This window comes from Panthera uncia, chromosome B1, assembly GCF_023721935.1.
Source record: "Panthera uncia isolate 11264 chromosome B1, Puncia_PCG_1.0, whole genome shotgun sequence".
Classification (NCBI taxonomy): Eukaryota; Metazoa; Chordata; class Mammalia; order Carnivora; family Felidae; genus Panthera; species Panthera uncia.
Genome location: NC_064811.1, coordinates 19,319,488 through 19,337,824, shown reverse-complemented (window position 1 = coordinate 19,337,824; position 18,337 = coordinate 19,319,488). Strand labels below are relative to the sequence as shown.

The 18,337-nt window shown below is 46.0% G+C and overlaps 1 protein-coding gene across 6 annotated transcripts in view; it reads left to right on the top strand.

The window, feature by feature from the left end:
• The window catches only part of CCDC149 (coiled-coil domain containing 149), a 95,923-nt gene that overhangs the window by 75,471 nt on the left and 2,115 nt on the right, over positions 1–18,337 (top strand). For all 6 annotated transcript variants that reach the window (XM_049630393.1, XM_049630392.1, XM_049630394.1 and 3 more), the window contains 2 exons: positions 6,165–6,241; positions 13,367–13,483. In XM_049630393.1, the coding sequence (XP_049486350.1) occupies positions 6,165–6,241; positions 13,367–13,483 (194 nt within the window). The remainder of the gene's footprint in view (positions 1–6,164; positions 6,242–13,366; positions 13,484–18,337) is intronic.

Sequence of the window (18,337 nt, the reverse complement as noted above, 5' to 3'; positions counted from 1 at the left end):
GGGGCAGAGGGAGAGGGAGACACAGAATCCGAAGCAGGCTCCAGGCTCTGAGCTGTCAGCGCAGAGCCCGACACGGGGCTCGAACTCATAAACTGTGAGATCATGACCTAAGCTGAGGTCGGACGCCCAGCTGACTGAGCCACCCAGGCGCCCCTGTTCCTACTCCCTTAACACTCTTCATGGTTTTCATGCATTCAGTATGTATTTCAAGTCCTTGCCATGGGCCTTCAGTGCACACGTCACCCCTTCCCCCCTGCTTTGTCCCCACCAGACTATCACTTGCTCCTTGGGAAGACCTTCCCATCTGTCCTCCAGCCTCAGACCCCAGTTCCTCCTGCACAACCTCCAGCCCCAGCGCTCTCATACCTGCCCTCCAGCTGAACACATCACAAGCCTCCACTTAAAAGCTGGACTTTTATTTTTTTGTTTGTTTGTTGCAAGTTTTTATTTAAATTCTAGTTTGTTAACATATAGTGTGATACTGGTTTCAGGAAAAGGCTGGACTTTTAAAGCAGAGTCCGGCTGCCTGCCAAACTCAGGGACCCCAAGCCATCAGCCTGACACTCCTACCTGTTGGGACAGACTGATTCCCTAACACGTTCCTGCCATAACCTGCACAGCCAGCACACCCCCCAGGCTCCGTGGGCTCTCACCCTCTGTTGAGAAACAGACATGTTCCTTTTGCCAGGTTTGCTTTTGTTGTAATGCACCTTTTCATTTTCAACTATTGTTTAATAATTTTGTGCCATCTCGTGGTGCAAATTTTAAAAGGTTAAATAACAATGTGTCTATTGGTTACTACTATCACTCAGCCACCCAACTCCTTTCCTGGAAGAAACCACCATTTCTTATATCTTACGTATCCTTTCCAAGGATGCATATGTAAGTAAGTGTATAATATATTTACATAGACGCATATAAATACTCATGTATATTTATATAGAGATATTCTTTCTTTTCTGTTCTTTCTTTCCGTCCTTCTTTTCTTTCTTTTTACAAATGGTAGTTAGTATTCACCAAAAAACATTTTTTCACTGTTTTGCCCCTTGCCTTTTTTCCCCCATAACAATAGATCTTGAAGATTGCTTCATATCAGCACATAAAGTACCTAATGTGCCATTTTTAATACTTAGGAGGTCTTAAGTTTCATACTTTCAATAAATGTTTTATTTGGGAGCATGTAAAGGAACTAATTAGACAACAAATGGAGTGGGAACTACGAATAGAATCTGAACTCGGTCTGCTTGCTGTTATCCCCGTTGAGTGGGCCCTTTGTGACTAAAGTAATAAAATAGTTTTGTGTTGGTGGAGCATTGTGAGAATATTCTGTTCTGTAAGCGTGTGCTCCCCCTACTGGCCTTCCGCTGCCCGACAGTTTCCCCCCCCACTTGGAGAAGGCCCGGTGGGAGCCATCTTGAAGAACTGATGAATCCAATTTGGCTTGAGGTGCTTATCACCAAAGAGCCGGCAGTTGTCTGACGCTTGCCAAAGAAGGGATGAGGTTCGTGTGACCTAACAACAGGTAGCAAAGCAGTCGTGGAAGGGGCAGGTGTTGAAGTCCTATTTTCCTGAACGCCACGTTCAGTTTTCCAGGCAACGCTTTGCCGGTGGTTGTGTGCTGCTGGTGGTGGTGGCGGTGAATAAATAGGGACACACTGGTCTCTCACTACCCCTCCTGCTGTGCTAACACTGTTTTCACTGCGCCGCCCCTTCCCTGGCCAGTGGCAAGTAGCTTGGAAGTTCAAGATATTGACAGCAGGGTGCGCTCTCATGGATCAGAGCGGAGATTCAAAAGGAGGCTCCCTGAGGTGGAGATGGGGGCAGGGTCATTGCCAGGCGTGTGTAGAGCCATAGTCCCTTCTTCCTTTTTGGACCAGGCTCTCCCCGGGGGCCCTCACTCTGGAATTTCTGCTCCCCGTGTTGTCTGCAGAGCAAGAGCAGATGTACCGTGGTGGTCAGCTCCTGAGTTAGTTCTGTCTTTGCAGATCTCCTCTGAGGTTGTCACTATCAGAAACTACTATTGAAAATCTGTCTAGAGGCCTGGCATCTTGGGGAATTTCCTAGGCCACTAGGCAAACATATGCCGAAATCCCCCCTACAACAAACCATAGCTAAATAAAAACCTTATTTTAAAATCTCCCCCATCCTACAAAAAAAAAAACAAAAACCCAAAAAACAAAAACACCTCTCTCAAACCTGTGTATGCCTCGAGCTACTGCCCTAGCTGTCTCCTCCCATTCCCTGCTAAACTACTTGAAGAGTCATCTGTATTCACCGCCTAAAGTTTCTCCTAGCCTGCTTCTCTCAACCCTGTCACTTGGATTCTGGGTTTCACCCTCTCCATCATCCTAAAACATCTCTCTCAAGGGCCAGGCACATGTTCTCAGTGGACTTTTTCAGCCAGTGTGACCGCTTTCTAGAATGAGACAATATTGACCACACCGTCCCACCTGGACCACTCTCTCCTCTTGGCTTGCAGGTCCCACCTTGCCTGGTTCTCCTCTTCCCGGTCTACCTGTGCCTCTCGAGTCCCTTCTTCCCTCATGTGGGAGGTACTCGAGACTCCTATTCCTCTGGCTTCTCACACTCTGCTGGTGAGCAGACCTACTCCCCAGCCTACGTGCTCCTCTCTGCACTCCCAGACTTTCCTTCTCCCACGTGGCCAGCTGTCTACATGGATATCCTGTCGGCACTTCAAATTCCTCACCCGCCTCCATGTTATTACTCCTTTTGGTTGACTTCCCACATCCCCGGTGGCTTGTTTTGGGCCCCCACCATCTCTGACTTGGGCACCACCCTTCTGACTGGTCTTTCTGTTCCTGCTCGTACTTGGTGCAGTTCATTCTCAACTCCACATCCAGAATACTTTCCCTAAACTCCATTATGCTGCTTCTCTGCTTAAAACCTTCCAATCTTTCCCTGTTGCCAGTGTATAAAAGTCTCACCATTCTCAACACGGCAACAAGATCGTTCATGAGCCGAGTCCCTAAAAACCACTCTGGATCCATCTTTCCTTGACTCCACTTCTTGTCTGCAGTTCTCCGTAAGTGCTTGTGTACGTTCGGGGCCAGGTTCTGATTCTGGACCTTCCACTTACCAGCTGTGTCACCCTGGACAAGTTAGCTGACCTCTTTGAATCTCAGTTCCATCACATACAAACTAAACTTACTAAGGGCTGCCTCACTGGTTGTTGCAAAGGGCTAAGGGAGATAATATCTGTGCAGTGCTTAGAGGAGTACCTAGAAGAGGATAAGTGATTGATAAATGTGATTCAGACCTTCCACAGGCTCTGTACGTGTGTCTCTGTGTGTACACGTCTGTCTCCCACCAGACTTTTAGTCCCTCAAATACAGGGACCCAGGCTGCTTCCCTTCATCATCCCCTACCGCCTCAATAATTGTGCGTTGAATCGGTCTAATTGAATTCAAGGGACCCTGTTCCTACTTTGCTGTCTTCATCTCTGCATACCGCCGCCTGTCTCCCTGCACCACACCACATTCAGTGGACGCCCTGCCATATTTGTTAAATGGGAAGCCAACAAGGAAAAGCCTTTTTTGTCATTTGAGGAATCTTGGGTTCTATTGTTCGGGTCAGCCCGGCTACATCCATATTTCAATTACGAACGGTGTTTAAGACTTGTTTTTTTAATGTTTATTTATTTATTTTTGAGAGAGAGGGTGGAAGAGAGGGAGTGGGGGATGGGTAGAGAGAATGGGAGATGGAGAATCCCAAGCAGGCTCTCCACTGTTAGCACAGAGCCTGATGCAGGGCTTGATCTCACCATCCATGAGATCATGACCTGAGCTGACACCAAGAGTCAGATGCTTAACCAACTGAGCCACCCAGGTGCCCCGTGAACAGTTTTTAAAGAGTACTAGTTCCAGACGCAAGAGTGCTTGTTTTAAAGTGCCATTGTTAGGTGTTGGTTAAGAGCCTGCACTTCGGCAACAAACCGAGTTGTGACTTCAAATCCAGATTCATCACCAGCCGAGTCCTGCTTGTGCTTTCAGGCACGTTAACTAACTTCTGCGCCTCTGTTTCCCAGTGGGAGTAATCGAGTGGGATGGGCTGGAAGAGAGCGCTGGGGGTGGGCAAAAGATACACCTTGAAGATAAACTGCGTGTCCTTGAGCAAGTTCCTTAGGGTCCATGTGTAAAAAGAAGATAATAATACAGTGTAGCCCGCAGGGTTTTTGTCAGGTCAGATGAGATCACGTAAGTTTAATAAGTGTTCAGCACGGGCTCTGACTCATACCCAGGACTCGGGAAAGATTAGTTCTGCTGTTCATGTTAACAGTGGTGTGGTTGCTATTGTTATTGATGATGTTATTGCTACCATTGCTACCAGTACAATTTCCACTTGGTCCATTTTATCACCTCCAGCTCTGTATCAGATGCCTATGTCAGGCCAAAGAGAACAGTCACTGCTGACAAACAAGCAGGGTCCCTCAAAGTAGGGGACACCAGCAAATTCGCCTCAGCCCATTTCTGGGAGACAGGTCTGTGTTATCCGGGAACATCAGTAAAAAAAGAACCAAATGTCTCTTCACCACGCCTTCAGACGTTGTTCTGATGGCATCCTTCAGTATACACAGAAGAGTTAAGCCTTATCTTCTGTTTCCAAGAGGCAGCCACACACAGATGACCTGATCTCGTTAAGAAACAGGCATCAACTTGAACTCTGCCGTGATTGCATCTCAAACCCATCAACTGGTGAAAAGGGAGCTTGGATCAGAAGGTCTGAGCAAAATATTGAAAGCGAGATTACGAAGAATGGTGTTTATTGAAGGGTCGGTGACACGAAAGCAGAATAGACCCAACAAATAGGGTGAAAATGGAAAGTAATTGATAAAGACCTCGCAGAATTTAAGACTTAAGGAAAAGAAGAAAAGCTCCAGGTACCTAGATGAAGAAAACCACATATAGTAACGTCAGAGTTTTCTGTGAACTCAAAGAGAATATTAATTAAGATGCTGCAAGTCAATTCAGGTAAAATAAAGATGGATCCAAAGCCATATATATACGTGCAGATATATACATATTCATGCCTCTGTATGCATGTGGGTGTGTGCAGCTATCTCTGGAATATAAAGAGAGGTAGGAGAACAATTCTGGCATTCTGATTTCTCCTGCTGAAAGGAATCGAAACTTTACCTTGAAGGTGATTTCCGCATCATTTTAGCACAGCAGGGTCAAGAAAATCCCCCCAATAATATAAAGACTGGTTTTTCAATCTCCAGGCCAATGGAAAGTGATTGAAGTTTTCGATGACTATGGAATCATTTCCCAACTATATTTAATGTCACGTAGAGTGAAACATGGGAAATATATGCCCACATTTATGTCCTTCCATGCATGTGGACCAAGTTTGGCCTCCAAGTAAACAGCATAATCTTTTAGATCTACATTCTAGAACCTATATGTCACAATGAGCCAGAAGGGTCACCTTGGAAAGCAATATAATTAATTATTCTAGTGATTCTGCAATTGCTAGGAGTTCTTTTGCAATGCCTATTTCTTAATTCCTTCCACAGATAATTACAGGCCTTGAAAAAAGGAAGGCATTTTGTGTAATCAAATATGTTTATCGAACACCTACCGTCAACCAGGCATTACGCTAGGTAATAAGGGTGGGGACGTCAGTAAGACGTAGGTTTGGTATAAGAAGGCAGATCTTACTGTTTTTTTGACTCAAAGCAACTTTACCAAGCATGTTCACCCACCTTATTTGTTAGAGTTGGTTATTTCCAGAACTCAGATCCACTCTCAGAGAATCAGCTGTGATACTACTAAGGGTATTCAAAATGAATTGTAATCTCTAGCAATGAGAAATTCCCGTATAGAAATTGTGTCAAATATTTGGGCAATGATGGAATAATTGACGTGGGAGAGGACTCGAATGGCAACATTTTAGTATTTTTTTAATTACTCGTTTTTATATGTTTTCATATGTACTTTCAATAGAATGTATATGAATATAATATATATTCTTTACACACACACACACACACACACACACACACACACTTTTTTTGCATATACCTTAAATATCAAAACATTTTCTATCAAGGCACTAGGGCGTTTTCCCAAGTAGCTTGCTCACAGCCCTGAGAGCTGATAAGACACTCATTAATCTGTCTGTTGCCATTTTCTCTCATTTTCCAGAATCCTAGGGAATCGGGTGGCTGAATTGGAGAAAAAGTTAAGAACTCTGGAAGTTTCTGGTTTGTGGAGTCTTCCAGGTAAGCAGATCTTCATGAAAATTCTTTTCTCTCCTTTTTTTTTTTTTTTAAGGAAGCCCTCACATAATTTGCAAAGAATATTCTACTTTTTAAATGTCCTTTTATATGAAGATCGTTGTGGAGAAATCTACAAGCACTTTAAACTTAGAAGCCATCAATTTTGGAAAACAATCGGGAAAACTCAATAAATATACAAATTCCCATCTATGGACCTATCAAGTTTCGCTGACCTAAATTCAGAAATTGGCATTGTATGTGTCTGTGTATGCTTTATTTTTCACCTTTGTGAGTGTAGTAAATTGTTTCTTTTCTTTTTTTTTTTACCCATAGGTATCTTATAAAGATTTGTTCATTTTATTCTATGTTTTTAAGTTTATTTATTTTGAGAGAGAGAGAGAGAGAGCACATGAGAGCAAGCAGAGGAGGGGCAGAGAGAGAGAGGGAGAGAGAGAATCCCAAGCAGGCTCCACGCTGTCAGCGCAGAGCCCATTATGGCGCTCGATCGCACGAACTGTGAGGGCATGACCCGAGCGGAAGTCAAGAGTCGGATGCTTAACCACCTGAGCCACCCAGATGCCCCAAGATTTGTTCGTTTTAAGTATGATCCCTAAAAGGAATATAAGAATGTACAAAGGTTTGTACAATTTAATCATCAATCTAAAACTGAATATAAGAACTGACAAAAATTTATTCTATTTATCATTCCTAAAAATGCATGTAAGAGCTAACAGTTAGTTCCGCCTTCTTCCCTTCTCTTCCCCTATCCTATTTGTGCAGCTTGAAAATCAGAATTTTCTGGGGCACCTGGGTGGCTCAGTCGGTTAAGCGTCCGACTTCGGCTTAGGTCATGATCTCGCGCTCTGTGGGTTTGAGCCCCGCGTCAGGCTCTGTGCTGACAGCCCAGAGCCTGGAGCCTGTTTCAGATTCTGTGTCTCCCTCTCTCTCTGCCCCTCCCCCACTTGCACTCTGTCTCTCTCTGTCTCAAAAATAAATGAACATTTAAAAAAATAAAAAAAGAAAAAAGAAAATCAGAATTTCCTTTGGAGATTTTTTCCCACAATTATACTCTGTGTGAGGAAACTCTGATGCCTCACTTTAATTAGCTATATTTATCCTCTTTGTCTTGATAAAATACCCCCTTTGTGAGACCCCCATCAGCTATTCCCCTTTGCTTTAAACTCTCCAGAAACTTGTATTTATCATTTTCCACCACCCACTCTTTCCCTAGAAGCAACATTGTACACATATTTTTAGTTACTTAACCTTTCTGCACAAACCAGCCTCCTGTACCCTTGAATCATATCAGTTGCTTCCCGGTAACGTGTGAGAAATGAAAATTGCCATAGGGATGTGGACAACACGTTTTCCTAATGTAAACCTGAATAGCTGCCTTAGTTTGTCTGCAAGTGCGTTTCATAAATTGGAATTTTTAGCAGAGATTCCTTGAACTTGATGTCAAAAGACCTAACAGAACTAATTAGTGGCAAGTGCCATTCTGGGGATTTGAATGATCCATTTTGCACAAGAACCTTTTGATGCAGTTAAAACCTTATCTTCTCTGAAGGCCTTTCTTTCATTGCATTGAATTTCAACACAGGCAAATTTATCGTTTATTTTGTGCAGTCAGATTGCTATTTCTGTGCCTGTACTGGAGTTTTGACTTTTTTTTTTTTCTCCAAGTGATTTAGTGAAATTTCACAATGTTTTATTTCTACGATTTATGTAAAAAGATGGAAGTTGAATAAGTAAAGGAATGCCGAGAATTTTCTCTCTCCCTCTCTCTCTCTCTCTCTGGTGATGTTTGGTCTGGGTTAGAATGGCTGTATTATGCACTAACAATTCTTTCTTTCCTCTTTTTTGCTGCCTGAAGGCCTGAGCTACAATGTTTCAGTAGGATTCGGGAGTATGTTCTATTTAAAATATCTGTGTTTGGGTCTGGTATCAGCAGTGCGTTAATAACACCCCTGCATGTAAATAAATAGGAATGCATTCTCTATGTATCATTGCACTTTTCTGATTAGAGCAGTCAATTGAAATAGAGAATTCAAGTAGTACAAAGCAAATATTGAACGGTAAAATTAGCTTTCAGGGACCCAGCTAAATGGATTTTATGCCATGGCGGTGTTCGTTCTAGTATCCGGCCCCCACATAGACACAAAGTGAGAGGACAGGAAAAAAAAAACAAAAACAAAAAACGGTGGGGATTCCCCAGATCTGATACAGTTTAATGTAAGGGAAAGAGCTGCTCTGGTACACTTGTGAAGGATGTTACAATGAGGCATGGCTTGCGATCATTTCTAAACGCTGGTGAGAAATACAAGGGAAGGGCCTCTTGCAATATGAATCCAATCAGGCCCTGCTATCGCTCATTGTTGATGGTGTGCTTTTAACACACCAAATGGTGGAGCAAGGGTCACTCTCCTCCTTCCTCTCTCCTTCTCTCCTCTTCCCCCCCCCCCCCCCCCCCCCCCCCCACCTCCTTCTCTTCCTTTCTTCTTCTCCACCTCTTCCTCCTCCACTTTTTCCTCCTCTTCCTCCTCTTCCCCTCCCCAGGGTGAAGCCATATCAGTGTTTCAGCCACCTGGAGGGGACTGAGTCCCGGTAGTTTCAGAGAATTGCTAGCTCTCTCTTATTTGCTAGCATCTTGAAAGGATCAGTGTCTTCTCCAATATATCAGCCCATCAGCATGTTGATACCTTTTTGAGCAGCACCTTTGGGAATTCAGTTCTGTACGGGGCATTCTGGACATGCCCCTTGCCCCCTTCCAAGAACCCATAGTCCCATTAGGGCAGCAAGATGCATACACATGTGGCAATGAGAAGAAAGCACGAAGTGATATATAACTAAGTGCTGAGTGACAAAGGTGTTAGTGTGTGTGAGTGAACGATGTGAGGAGTCATCAAATGTCAGATCTGGAAGGACAGCTGAGAGCAAAGGGTTCAAGGTTGGCAAATCCTTGGTGTATATTAGAACACACCCATTCCCACATCAGCAGCAGACATTGCTAATCAATCACATGACTCTTCCATACTGATCTCACATGTGGCCTTCAGAACAGACATCCCCACTGGCTTCCCAGGAAGCCACCTCTTGGTTCGAGTTGCCATGGGAGAGAAAACATTTCCCTTTCCTGATCTAGTCCAACCCCCTCCATTTTTGACGAGGCAACAAAGGCTCAGGAATTACAAGGGTACCTACAGCCACCGAGGCGGGTATTGGAACTCAGGTGTTTCCACCTGTCCTGGGGACCTGCAGTTCAGAGAAGAGAAGAATGGGGTGAGTCAGATCACCCGGGGACTGGATTTCAAAGCAAAGTGGATTGGAGAAGAGGCGTTCAGAGCCAGAAGAGTCTGCCCTGAGACTCCGAAGGACTGTGGTGAATTCCGCCTCACTCCACGCCAGGATCACCGCTGGGCTTTGAGCATGCAATGAGTTTTCTCTGAGTGTCTTCTCCTCCCTCCTCACTCTCTGCGCCCACAATATGTAGTTCTTGATGTCGTTTGATAGAGCTGGGGAAGGTTTGGGATCTTGCTGGGAAGGCAAGTTCGACAACAGCACAGCCTGCATGGAGAAATCATCTGAATAGGAGAGGGCACTCCAGACTATTTAATCGGTTCCTACGAGGCAGAAAGGCATGGGGCTCCTGCGAGAAGGAAGGGATGCTGACCTGGTCCCCCAGGAAGGAATGACACCCCCCAGCCTCAGCCCTCCAGCCCTTTGCTGGCCTCTGCAGGGAGAGGGGGGGGTGCTTGGGGGCTCTGAGGGGAGGTTTCCTGGACGAGCTCCTGCTCTGAAGAGAAACACTGAAAGCCAGAAAAAAACCTGGCAAGAGCAGAGCCTGGCTCCTTGAGTTTTTCATTTTACTTCCCTCTTCTCCACTCTAAGCATCAGCCTGAGGAGGAAAGTGTGCATTTTGAAAGTACTTGGCACACTTTGGAGAAGGGCGAGAGGGATGTTGTGTTACAGGGAATCAAGAGCGCTCCCAGACATTCACACGCCCGGCAAACGGAGGTGCCTCTGTGGCCTTCCACACCGCCTGTGGTCTGACTCCTTGTGGGTCATCTGGCCTCACCCCTCCTCCTCCAGGTAGAGGCATCAAAATGAAACAATGAGACAGCAGACCATCAGATTAGAGCTCACATTCATCAGCATAGATGGAATCCAGACTTAGAAACGATAGGACTGCCTTCTGATAAGCCTTTGAATCCTTCAAACGCTGCAGGAATGACAAAATCTTGGCATTTTACCTCCAGATCAGGAAATGATCTCTCCAGGCAGGAATTTCAGGAAGTATTTATCTTCTCCCCAACCCCCAGCTTGGTTGGCCATGGAGAGTGATGGCTTCAGTTTCCCTTTGCTAATGCTTGTTGCTCAGACTCTTGGAGAGGTTTCATGGTGCTGGCTCCAGCATTTTTGAGGAGCCACTGTGGAAAGGATGATGTTCTGTGGCTGGAGAGGGCCACAGAGACATTGCACCCTAGAGAATTCCTCATGCCAGGAGGAGGTGGCCCTCAGGCCACCTTAGTCACTCGGCTGCACCCAGCTCCCAGCTCAGTCGGTAATTCTGATTCTTCGGCCGCCAGGGCAGAGGGGACTTGGAAGACTGGTTGGGACACAGAGTGGCAGAGTGTGTCTCTTCCTGCAAGAACGGGTCTACCTGCTAGAGAAAGCTCAAGAAACGCAGTCCTGCTCCTAACTTGAAGACAGTAACTGTTGCCTTGATGGAGAGAAGCAAAAGCAGTTCACCCTGAGGCATCTGCTGTGGGTTCATAGTAACCACTAATCCCTCAAAGTGTTCCCAGATTGGATCTTTGCAGCACAAAGGGAGACCTGATGGTGTTTATTTCATCTGAGGGCCTGTTAATAATATCCCAACCTGTACATCTACAGTTCTCTTTGGGACACTTCTCCAGACTGTGTCCCTGAAGATTCTGGAGCTTTTTCCACATCAGACACTAGCTGTGCTGGTGGGGAGCTTCAGGATCAGCTTCTATCAGATTTCTGTTCTCCTGGGATGACCCTCCGCAGACACCAGAGTTCTGTGGCTGCTAACAACATACGCCATCTGCCCGAGGCAGCAGCAGGCACCTGTGCCCACCAAGACATCAGAAGTCCCAAGAACCCATCACCCATTTTATCCAGACACTTATCAGCTATTTATTAAGCACCTCCCATATGCCGGACTCTCTACTACAGTCTTGGAAATGAAGTTCCCTACTGGGAAGCCAGTATTGTAAACAAACTGAGGGCTCAGGGGTGCAGTCCAAGGTTCAGCTGGTTCTCTAACGGAGGGAATGTCTTTATAGACATACCATTCTATATCTGCTGAACCTGAAGCAGAGTAAAATCACAGAGCTTTAGGGCCCCTGATGTGAGCCCCAGAGAGACTGAGTAGCTTGGAGTTAGAAAAGGTCTTGCTTAGAGTGTGATGCTAAGTGAAATAAGCCATACAGAGAAAGACAGCTACCATATGTCTTCACTCTTATGTGGATCCTGAGAGACTTAACAGGAACCCATGGGGGAGGGGAAGGGAAAAAAAAAAAAAAAAGAGGTTAGAGTGGGAGAGAGCCAAAGCATAAGAGACTCTTAAAAACTGAGAACAAACTGAGGGCTGATGGGGGGTGGGAGGGAGGGGAGGGTGGGGGATGGGCATGTAGGAGGGCACCTGTTGGGATGAGCACTGGGTGTTGTATGGAAACCAATTTGACAATAAATTTCATATATTTAAAAAATAATAATAAAGTAGCATAAAATTAGCACTGTCCAAAAAAAAAAAAAAAAAAGAAAGAAAGAAAAGGTCTTGCTCAAAGTTGGACTGCTAAGGCTGGATCCATAGCCCTGGGGTTTTCATTTTGGGCACTGCAGTTCCCACCCTCAGAATCACAAGGCCTCGTGGACAGAAGTCTGGGATCAGATTCTGCTTGGCGTGCCCTTCTGACCCCTGGGCAGTGTCCCTTTATGTCCACGTGTTTTGTGTCTGTGTGTCTGTGTCCATGAGCCGCACTGTGTCCAAAGCCACACTTCCCTGCTCCTAACTTCCAGAACTTGCCATGGCCTCAACAATAGAGTTGTAATGGTCTTCTTCATTCCTCAAAGTTTCTCTATCCACTTAGGGTGTTCATACTACAAGTTCCTAAAAGATGAAAGAGTTTGGCCAGTATGGGACTAGATGTTGTAAGTGAAAGTTTAGCTGTGATAATTTGGGGGACCTGACACTATCTTCCACGTGACAGAGTTAGTACTCAGCCTACATGATCAAATTGAAATAAATCAAATATAGTGTATATGGCAAGTAGAGTGTGTTTATTTTTTTTAATTAAAAAAATTTTGCTTACATTTATTTATTTTTAAGAGACAGAGCGAGACAAAGTGGGGGGGGGGGAGGGGCAGAGAGAGAGAGGGAGACACAGAATCCGAAGCAGCCTCCGGGCTCTGAGCCGTCAGCACAGAGCCCGACTTGCGGCTTGAACCCACAAACCGTGAGACCATGACCTGAGCCAAAGTCGAACGTTTAATCGACTGAGCCCCCCAGGCGCCCCTAGTGTAAGGGTTTAGAGCGTATGTAGCTGTCTACACTGCAAAGTAATAATTTCAAGATGTGACATTCACTGAGCGCTAATGAAATGCTTAAGTGCTTCACACGAGTCCGTTCATTTCATCACAACTACCCGGCGAGGTGCGTGCTGTGCTTCCTCATTTTACAGAGGAAGGCTCTGAGGCTTAAGTCCCTTGTCTGAAGTCAGCCATCTAGCAAGTGGCGGGGTCCAGAACACAAACCGTGTAGCAGTCCCAGAGCCTGCACTCCCGAACACCCCGCAGTGGTTATCTGTGCTCTCACCTAACCCAGACCAAAGCCATTCGGTTTGTGGCCAACATAACAAACGGTGGCATTTATTGGCAGCCGTGTCCCAGCAGACTCTCAGGACATTAGACAGCTGACCCTGCACCTCCCTGCCTGGTCGTCACGCCACAGAAGGGGCCGGTCAGCCATTCCCCTTCCACGGCATGGCCTGTGATTAAAGAAAGTGCCTTGTTCACCCAAACGGCCAGCCCATTGTGTGGGGTGAATGTAACTATAACCACACTGGTGACATCCTGTGTCCATTTTCCCCTTTTCCGCGACAGGGGGCAAGGACACCATACTGTTCGGCGACCCCGCTGTTCCCACCATACAGAGATCGAGGTCTCCCCTGCTGAAGTTCATCGAGCAGCCTGCTGAGAACAAAACGAATTCCAAGGACGGTCAGTAAGCACACCTTGATTTCTCTGTCTCTACCTGATCACAGAGGAGGGGCTCAGTGGGCATCAGTTCTTCCCCTTCCTACAGCTTCTGTGGCCCCGTGGGGTCATTCCTTGCATTTCCTGTTGTTGTTTCTGTGGGTCTGTCTTGTTTGGAGCTTCCGGCCAAAGAATGCAGGCCTCTGGACTCAGAACAGTGGCATCAAGGTTAAGAGAAAGGGTTCAGGATATGAACAGGTCAGGCTCATATTCCAACCCCATATTGTGTTGGCTCTGAGAAGTGGGACTTCTAACCTCTGCACGTCTCCTTACCCATAGAATGGTGAGATGATGGTGCCAACCTCAGGGAAATCTTGGCCCATTGTCTGGCACAGGTTAAGTGTCCTGGGAATCATTTAAATGGAGAATAAAAGCTTCTCCTCTACCAGACACACTTTCCGGAGGCAGAGAGTTTTGAAGGTACCGTTGAGGGTGCCAGAGGGGCCCATCTCACAATGTGAGATACAGCTATCTTCCCATGTGGCAGTCTTGTTTCCCCAGCTAAACCATCTATCCTTCCTATCTTTCCAAGTTTCGTCTGTCTTCTTTTTTATCCCTAGTGTGATCGCCAGCTTCCAGGATGGCCCCCAGTGATCCTCACTTCCTGGTATTCATGCCCTCGCATATTCCCCTCCACATCGTATCAGGGTTAATCTGGGTGACTGATAGAATACAAGGGCACAAGTAACCTTATGTGACTTCCTAGGCTGGGTCATAAAAGACATACGGGGTCTTCCTTTCTGTCTCTGTCTTGAGTCATCCTCCCTGGAGGAAGCCGGCTGCCATGTGCTGAGCATACCCAAGCAGTCCTACGTGCTGTTCACGCGGTCGGGAACTGAGGCCTCCCAGCCACCAGCCGTGAAGCAGAATCCGCAGCCCCAGTCAAGCGTTCAGATGACAGCAACCCCAGTTAACATTTTGGTGACAGCTTCATGAGAGACCGCCAATGAGAGCCACCCCGATGATTTGCTCCCAGGCTCCTGAGTCTCCAGCTGCTACATTTTGAGTTAACTTGTGGCACAGTAGCACGTAACTCACATACCCAGCTTGCAGGAGCCAAGGGTCTCTCCCCGATTCCGGTATTTTCTCTCCGTCTCCTCTCGCTCTGAGTCATGTCTGCAACCATCAGCGCTATGAAAATATTCTCGAAATATTTTTCCAGCCGGGTCCCATCTGCAGAGTTACAGTCCCTTATTTGCCGAAGTGCAGACTTTACCACCTAAGTATTCTGTGGGCTTCTCAAGTATGCCGTCACCAACTCTCCACGCTTCCTCCCTTTTTTTGCCACCCTCTCGGCTCTGCAGCTACCTTTGGAGTCCTCATTGACCCTTGTCAGCTTTCCTTCCTCATCGCATCTGGTCTGTGGCCACTCTTCTTCAGACCTTCTCCCACCTCCATTCCTCCCACCTCTGGCTTGGCTCAACCCTCTTTTCTTCCTCCGCAGGGCTTCCATCCGGTTTCCCTGTCTTCTGGACCCTCCCTACTTCACTCCCATCCTCCTCCCTTGTGCTGTAGGGTAAAGCTTCTGGAGCACTGCTCTCCTACACCTGCACACCCTGCTCTGAAATCTTTGGTGGCTCCCCACTGTCTCCCGCTTGAAATCGTAACCCGGCAAACTGGCCTACCCTGTCTTTCTGACCTGATGATTATCTGACTTGAAAACTGCTTTTATGGAGCTGTACTAACCAGTTTGAAACAGTTGTTACCATTGTGTAACAAGCCACCCCAAAACCTAGGGCTGAAAGGAACTACTATGTATTATTAATCACAAGTCTTTGGGTCAGACCAGCAGTTCTGCTAATCTGAGCTGGGCTCGGCAAGGCTCACTGGGTACAGCTGTATTTTGAAGCTTGTCTCAATCACTTATAATAGTGCATGGAATGGGAAGAATTGGACAGGTCTGGGATTTCAACAAAGAGGATCCCCAAGCGTACGCAGGGAGAATTCTTGGAGAGAATCGCCAACTCGGGTGGGTTTCATATTGGCCAGAAGGCAAGGCCGGGTCTTTCCAGCCAGCAGCACGTGGCTGTTTCCAGATCTGGCCCGTAACACACCATGGTCCGGTGCAGTCTGGAATGTGGCTTGGCTGATGGTCACCCCGTGCCAGCATCCAGCGTCCACACTGGATCTGAAACCCTCTATCTGCTCTGAGCTTGTTTAGCCCCTGGGTGGGTGGGCCCAGGCCTGCGAAATTGAAATGGAACATGAGACCGGCTTGATTTTCACAAGGGTAGCATAAGTAATGGCCTGATTCAAAATGATAGCTTCCAGAATTCCATCATTACCTCTCATTGTTCCAACCCCGTCCTTCACCAGTGCGGTAGGAACAAGGAAGCATTTACGTAGCGGCTGTCAGCGTCTGGGAAGGTCTCATCCCCACCGCATCTCTGATTAATTCCAACCGAAAGAAGCCCACACTTGGGAGGACAAAGCCCGTCAGAGATCAGTTAACAAAAGAAGACGAATGTCCCCTTCGGGCCAATGTGCAAGGGTGACATGGTTTTAGGAGCCTAACAGCCTTTCTACAAAGAGCTACTATTTCTTCATCTTTTTGAGAAAACATTTTTTCTTTCCTTACTATTTATACCATGAAGCAATTCTACCGGTAGATTGCATCACCATTATTGACACGTGTTTGTTATTAGTAAGGATTAATGATACTAATTCTGTGTGCTAAAACAGCACAGAATAATTACTATTATTTTCTAATAATATCTTCCCATGCCGAGCTAGTTCAAAAATCCTTCTTTCATGGAAATGGCAGTGCAACATGTCTGTTCTCAAGGGGAAACCAAAACTCGGCACAGTTTAGGAGCCAACATTCCATAAACCCAGACTTAAGGGCAGGTTTTGCACCTCCAGCAAGGAGCGGAGGTCCTAGTTATATAGATCAGCGTTTGTGGCATTTTCGGGAACTTTTCTTTGTCTCCTGACGATGACTTGCGCATACTTTTTAGACATCTTTTGGATAACAAGGGAGGAGAGGATTGAAAAATCTTGCTGTTGACCTATAATCTAATCCTGGGCGGAGCCTGGCGCCTATGTTTTCATGGTCCTGAGGCTCTGAAAATCCAGACATTCTCAGGAAAAACAAACAAACAAACAAACAAAATCCCTGACCAGACCAAACGGGAGAACCACAGCCTCGCCCATCCCCCTCTTGCCGCTGTGTTTTGACCTCTAAGGATGACAGCAATGTCGCTTCCCCCCAACCCCCAGCCAAAAAAAAAGGTTGAAAAGTTCTCCCTGGTAATCTCAGAGGTTTGCCATTTTAAAAAAGATTCATGCATTTGGACATGAGCAGAATGTCATCTAAAGAAATGGCATGAGGCAAAGTACCGGCGACCAAAAGGCCCCCGTGTAATTTAGACCACCCTCACTTAGATGTAAATTAAGGTAGAGAAGATTAACCTGACCCACAGTAAAAACACCGCGAATGGTTTAGGGGTTAGGTTGTTACGGGTAAGGTTAATTAATTTTTCAGGGGCACCAGAATATACTATTAAGTGTCTTGGAAGGAGTAATTTCATAAGAGTAATTTCCAGACGGAGTTTATTCATCTCACGTTGGTGAAAAATTTAACTGCAGAAAGGACCATAATTTACTTCTTTTGAATACAGCTCCTTGCACGATGCTGGAAACTTGCTCGTTTTGACTCGGTGTTTCCCATAACCCCCGTACAACAACCATAAAAATTTTCTTTTCGTTAGTATGGAAATTATGTTATTGCTTCCCTGAGCTACCTCAGATGCCACTAAACGTTTGCGTGAGTTAGAGATCTTTTTTTCTGAGAGTGCCATTTTAGGAACTTTTAGGGTAGCAACCTGAGTACAGCCTAAACAAATACCATAAATTCAGTGGTTGCTCTCATTTATTTATGTGTGACATTTACATGTATGTACTAATATACTCATTTATTCATATATATGTCCCCGGATTCAAACATTTAATCAGCCATCTGGTGAGTACCCACTATAGAACACTGGCAAAGTTTGAAGCCCCTGGGTGGCTCAGTCGGTTAAGCGCCCAACTTCGGCTCAGGTCATGATCTCACCGTTCATGGACTCGAGCCCCACATCAGGCTCTGTGGTGACAGCTCGGAACCTGGAGCTGCTTCAGATTCTGTGTCTCCCTGTCTCTCTGTCCCTCCCCTGCTCACCCTCTGTCTCTGTCTCTCTCTCAAAGGTAAATAAATGCTAATTAAAAAAAAAAATTGACAAAGTTTAAAAATTAATCAGGTAAGATTTTATACTTCAGGTGATTTTTTTTATGAGCTAATTATACATAAGTAACAAGTTAGGGGTAAAAAAGTAAAAAGTACAAAGCTCCCTCGGAGGCGCAGACACAGCTGGGGGAGATGAGGGGCACTGCGGTTGGTAATATTTTGCTTCTTGTCCCGGCCGCTGCTTCCGTGGGTGCATTCACAGTGTAAGAATTCAGTGAACTGTAGACATAATGATTTGCACACTTTTATGTAAGTTATACTTCCATCAAAAGAAAAAAAGGAAAGTGAGGGACTGTTTATTTTATTTTATTTTTTAACGTTTATTTATTTTTGAGACAGAGAGAGACAGAGCATGAACGGGGGAGGGGCAGAGAGAGAGGGAGACACAGAATCGGAAGCAGGCTCCAGGCTCTGAGCCATCAGCCCAGAGCCCGACGCGGGGCTCGAACTCACGGACCGCGAGATCGTGACCTGAGCTGAAGTCGGACGCTCAACCGACTGAGCCACCCAGGCGCCCCTGTGAGGGACTGTTTATAAACATTCTTGACTGCTTAGAATGTGCCAGGCACTGTGAACAGGTCAGGTGAGGCTCC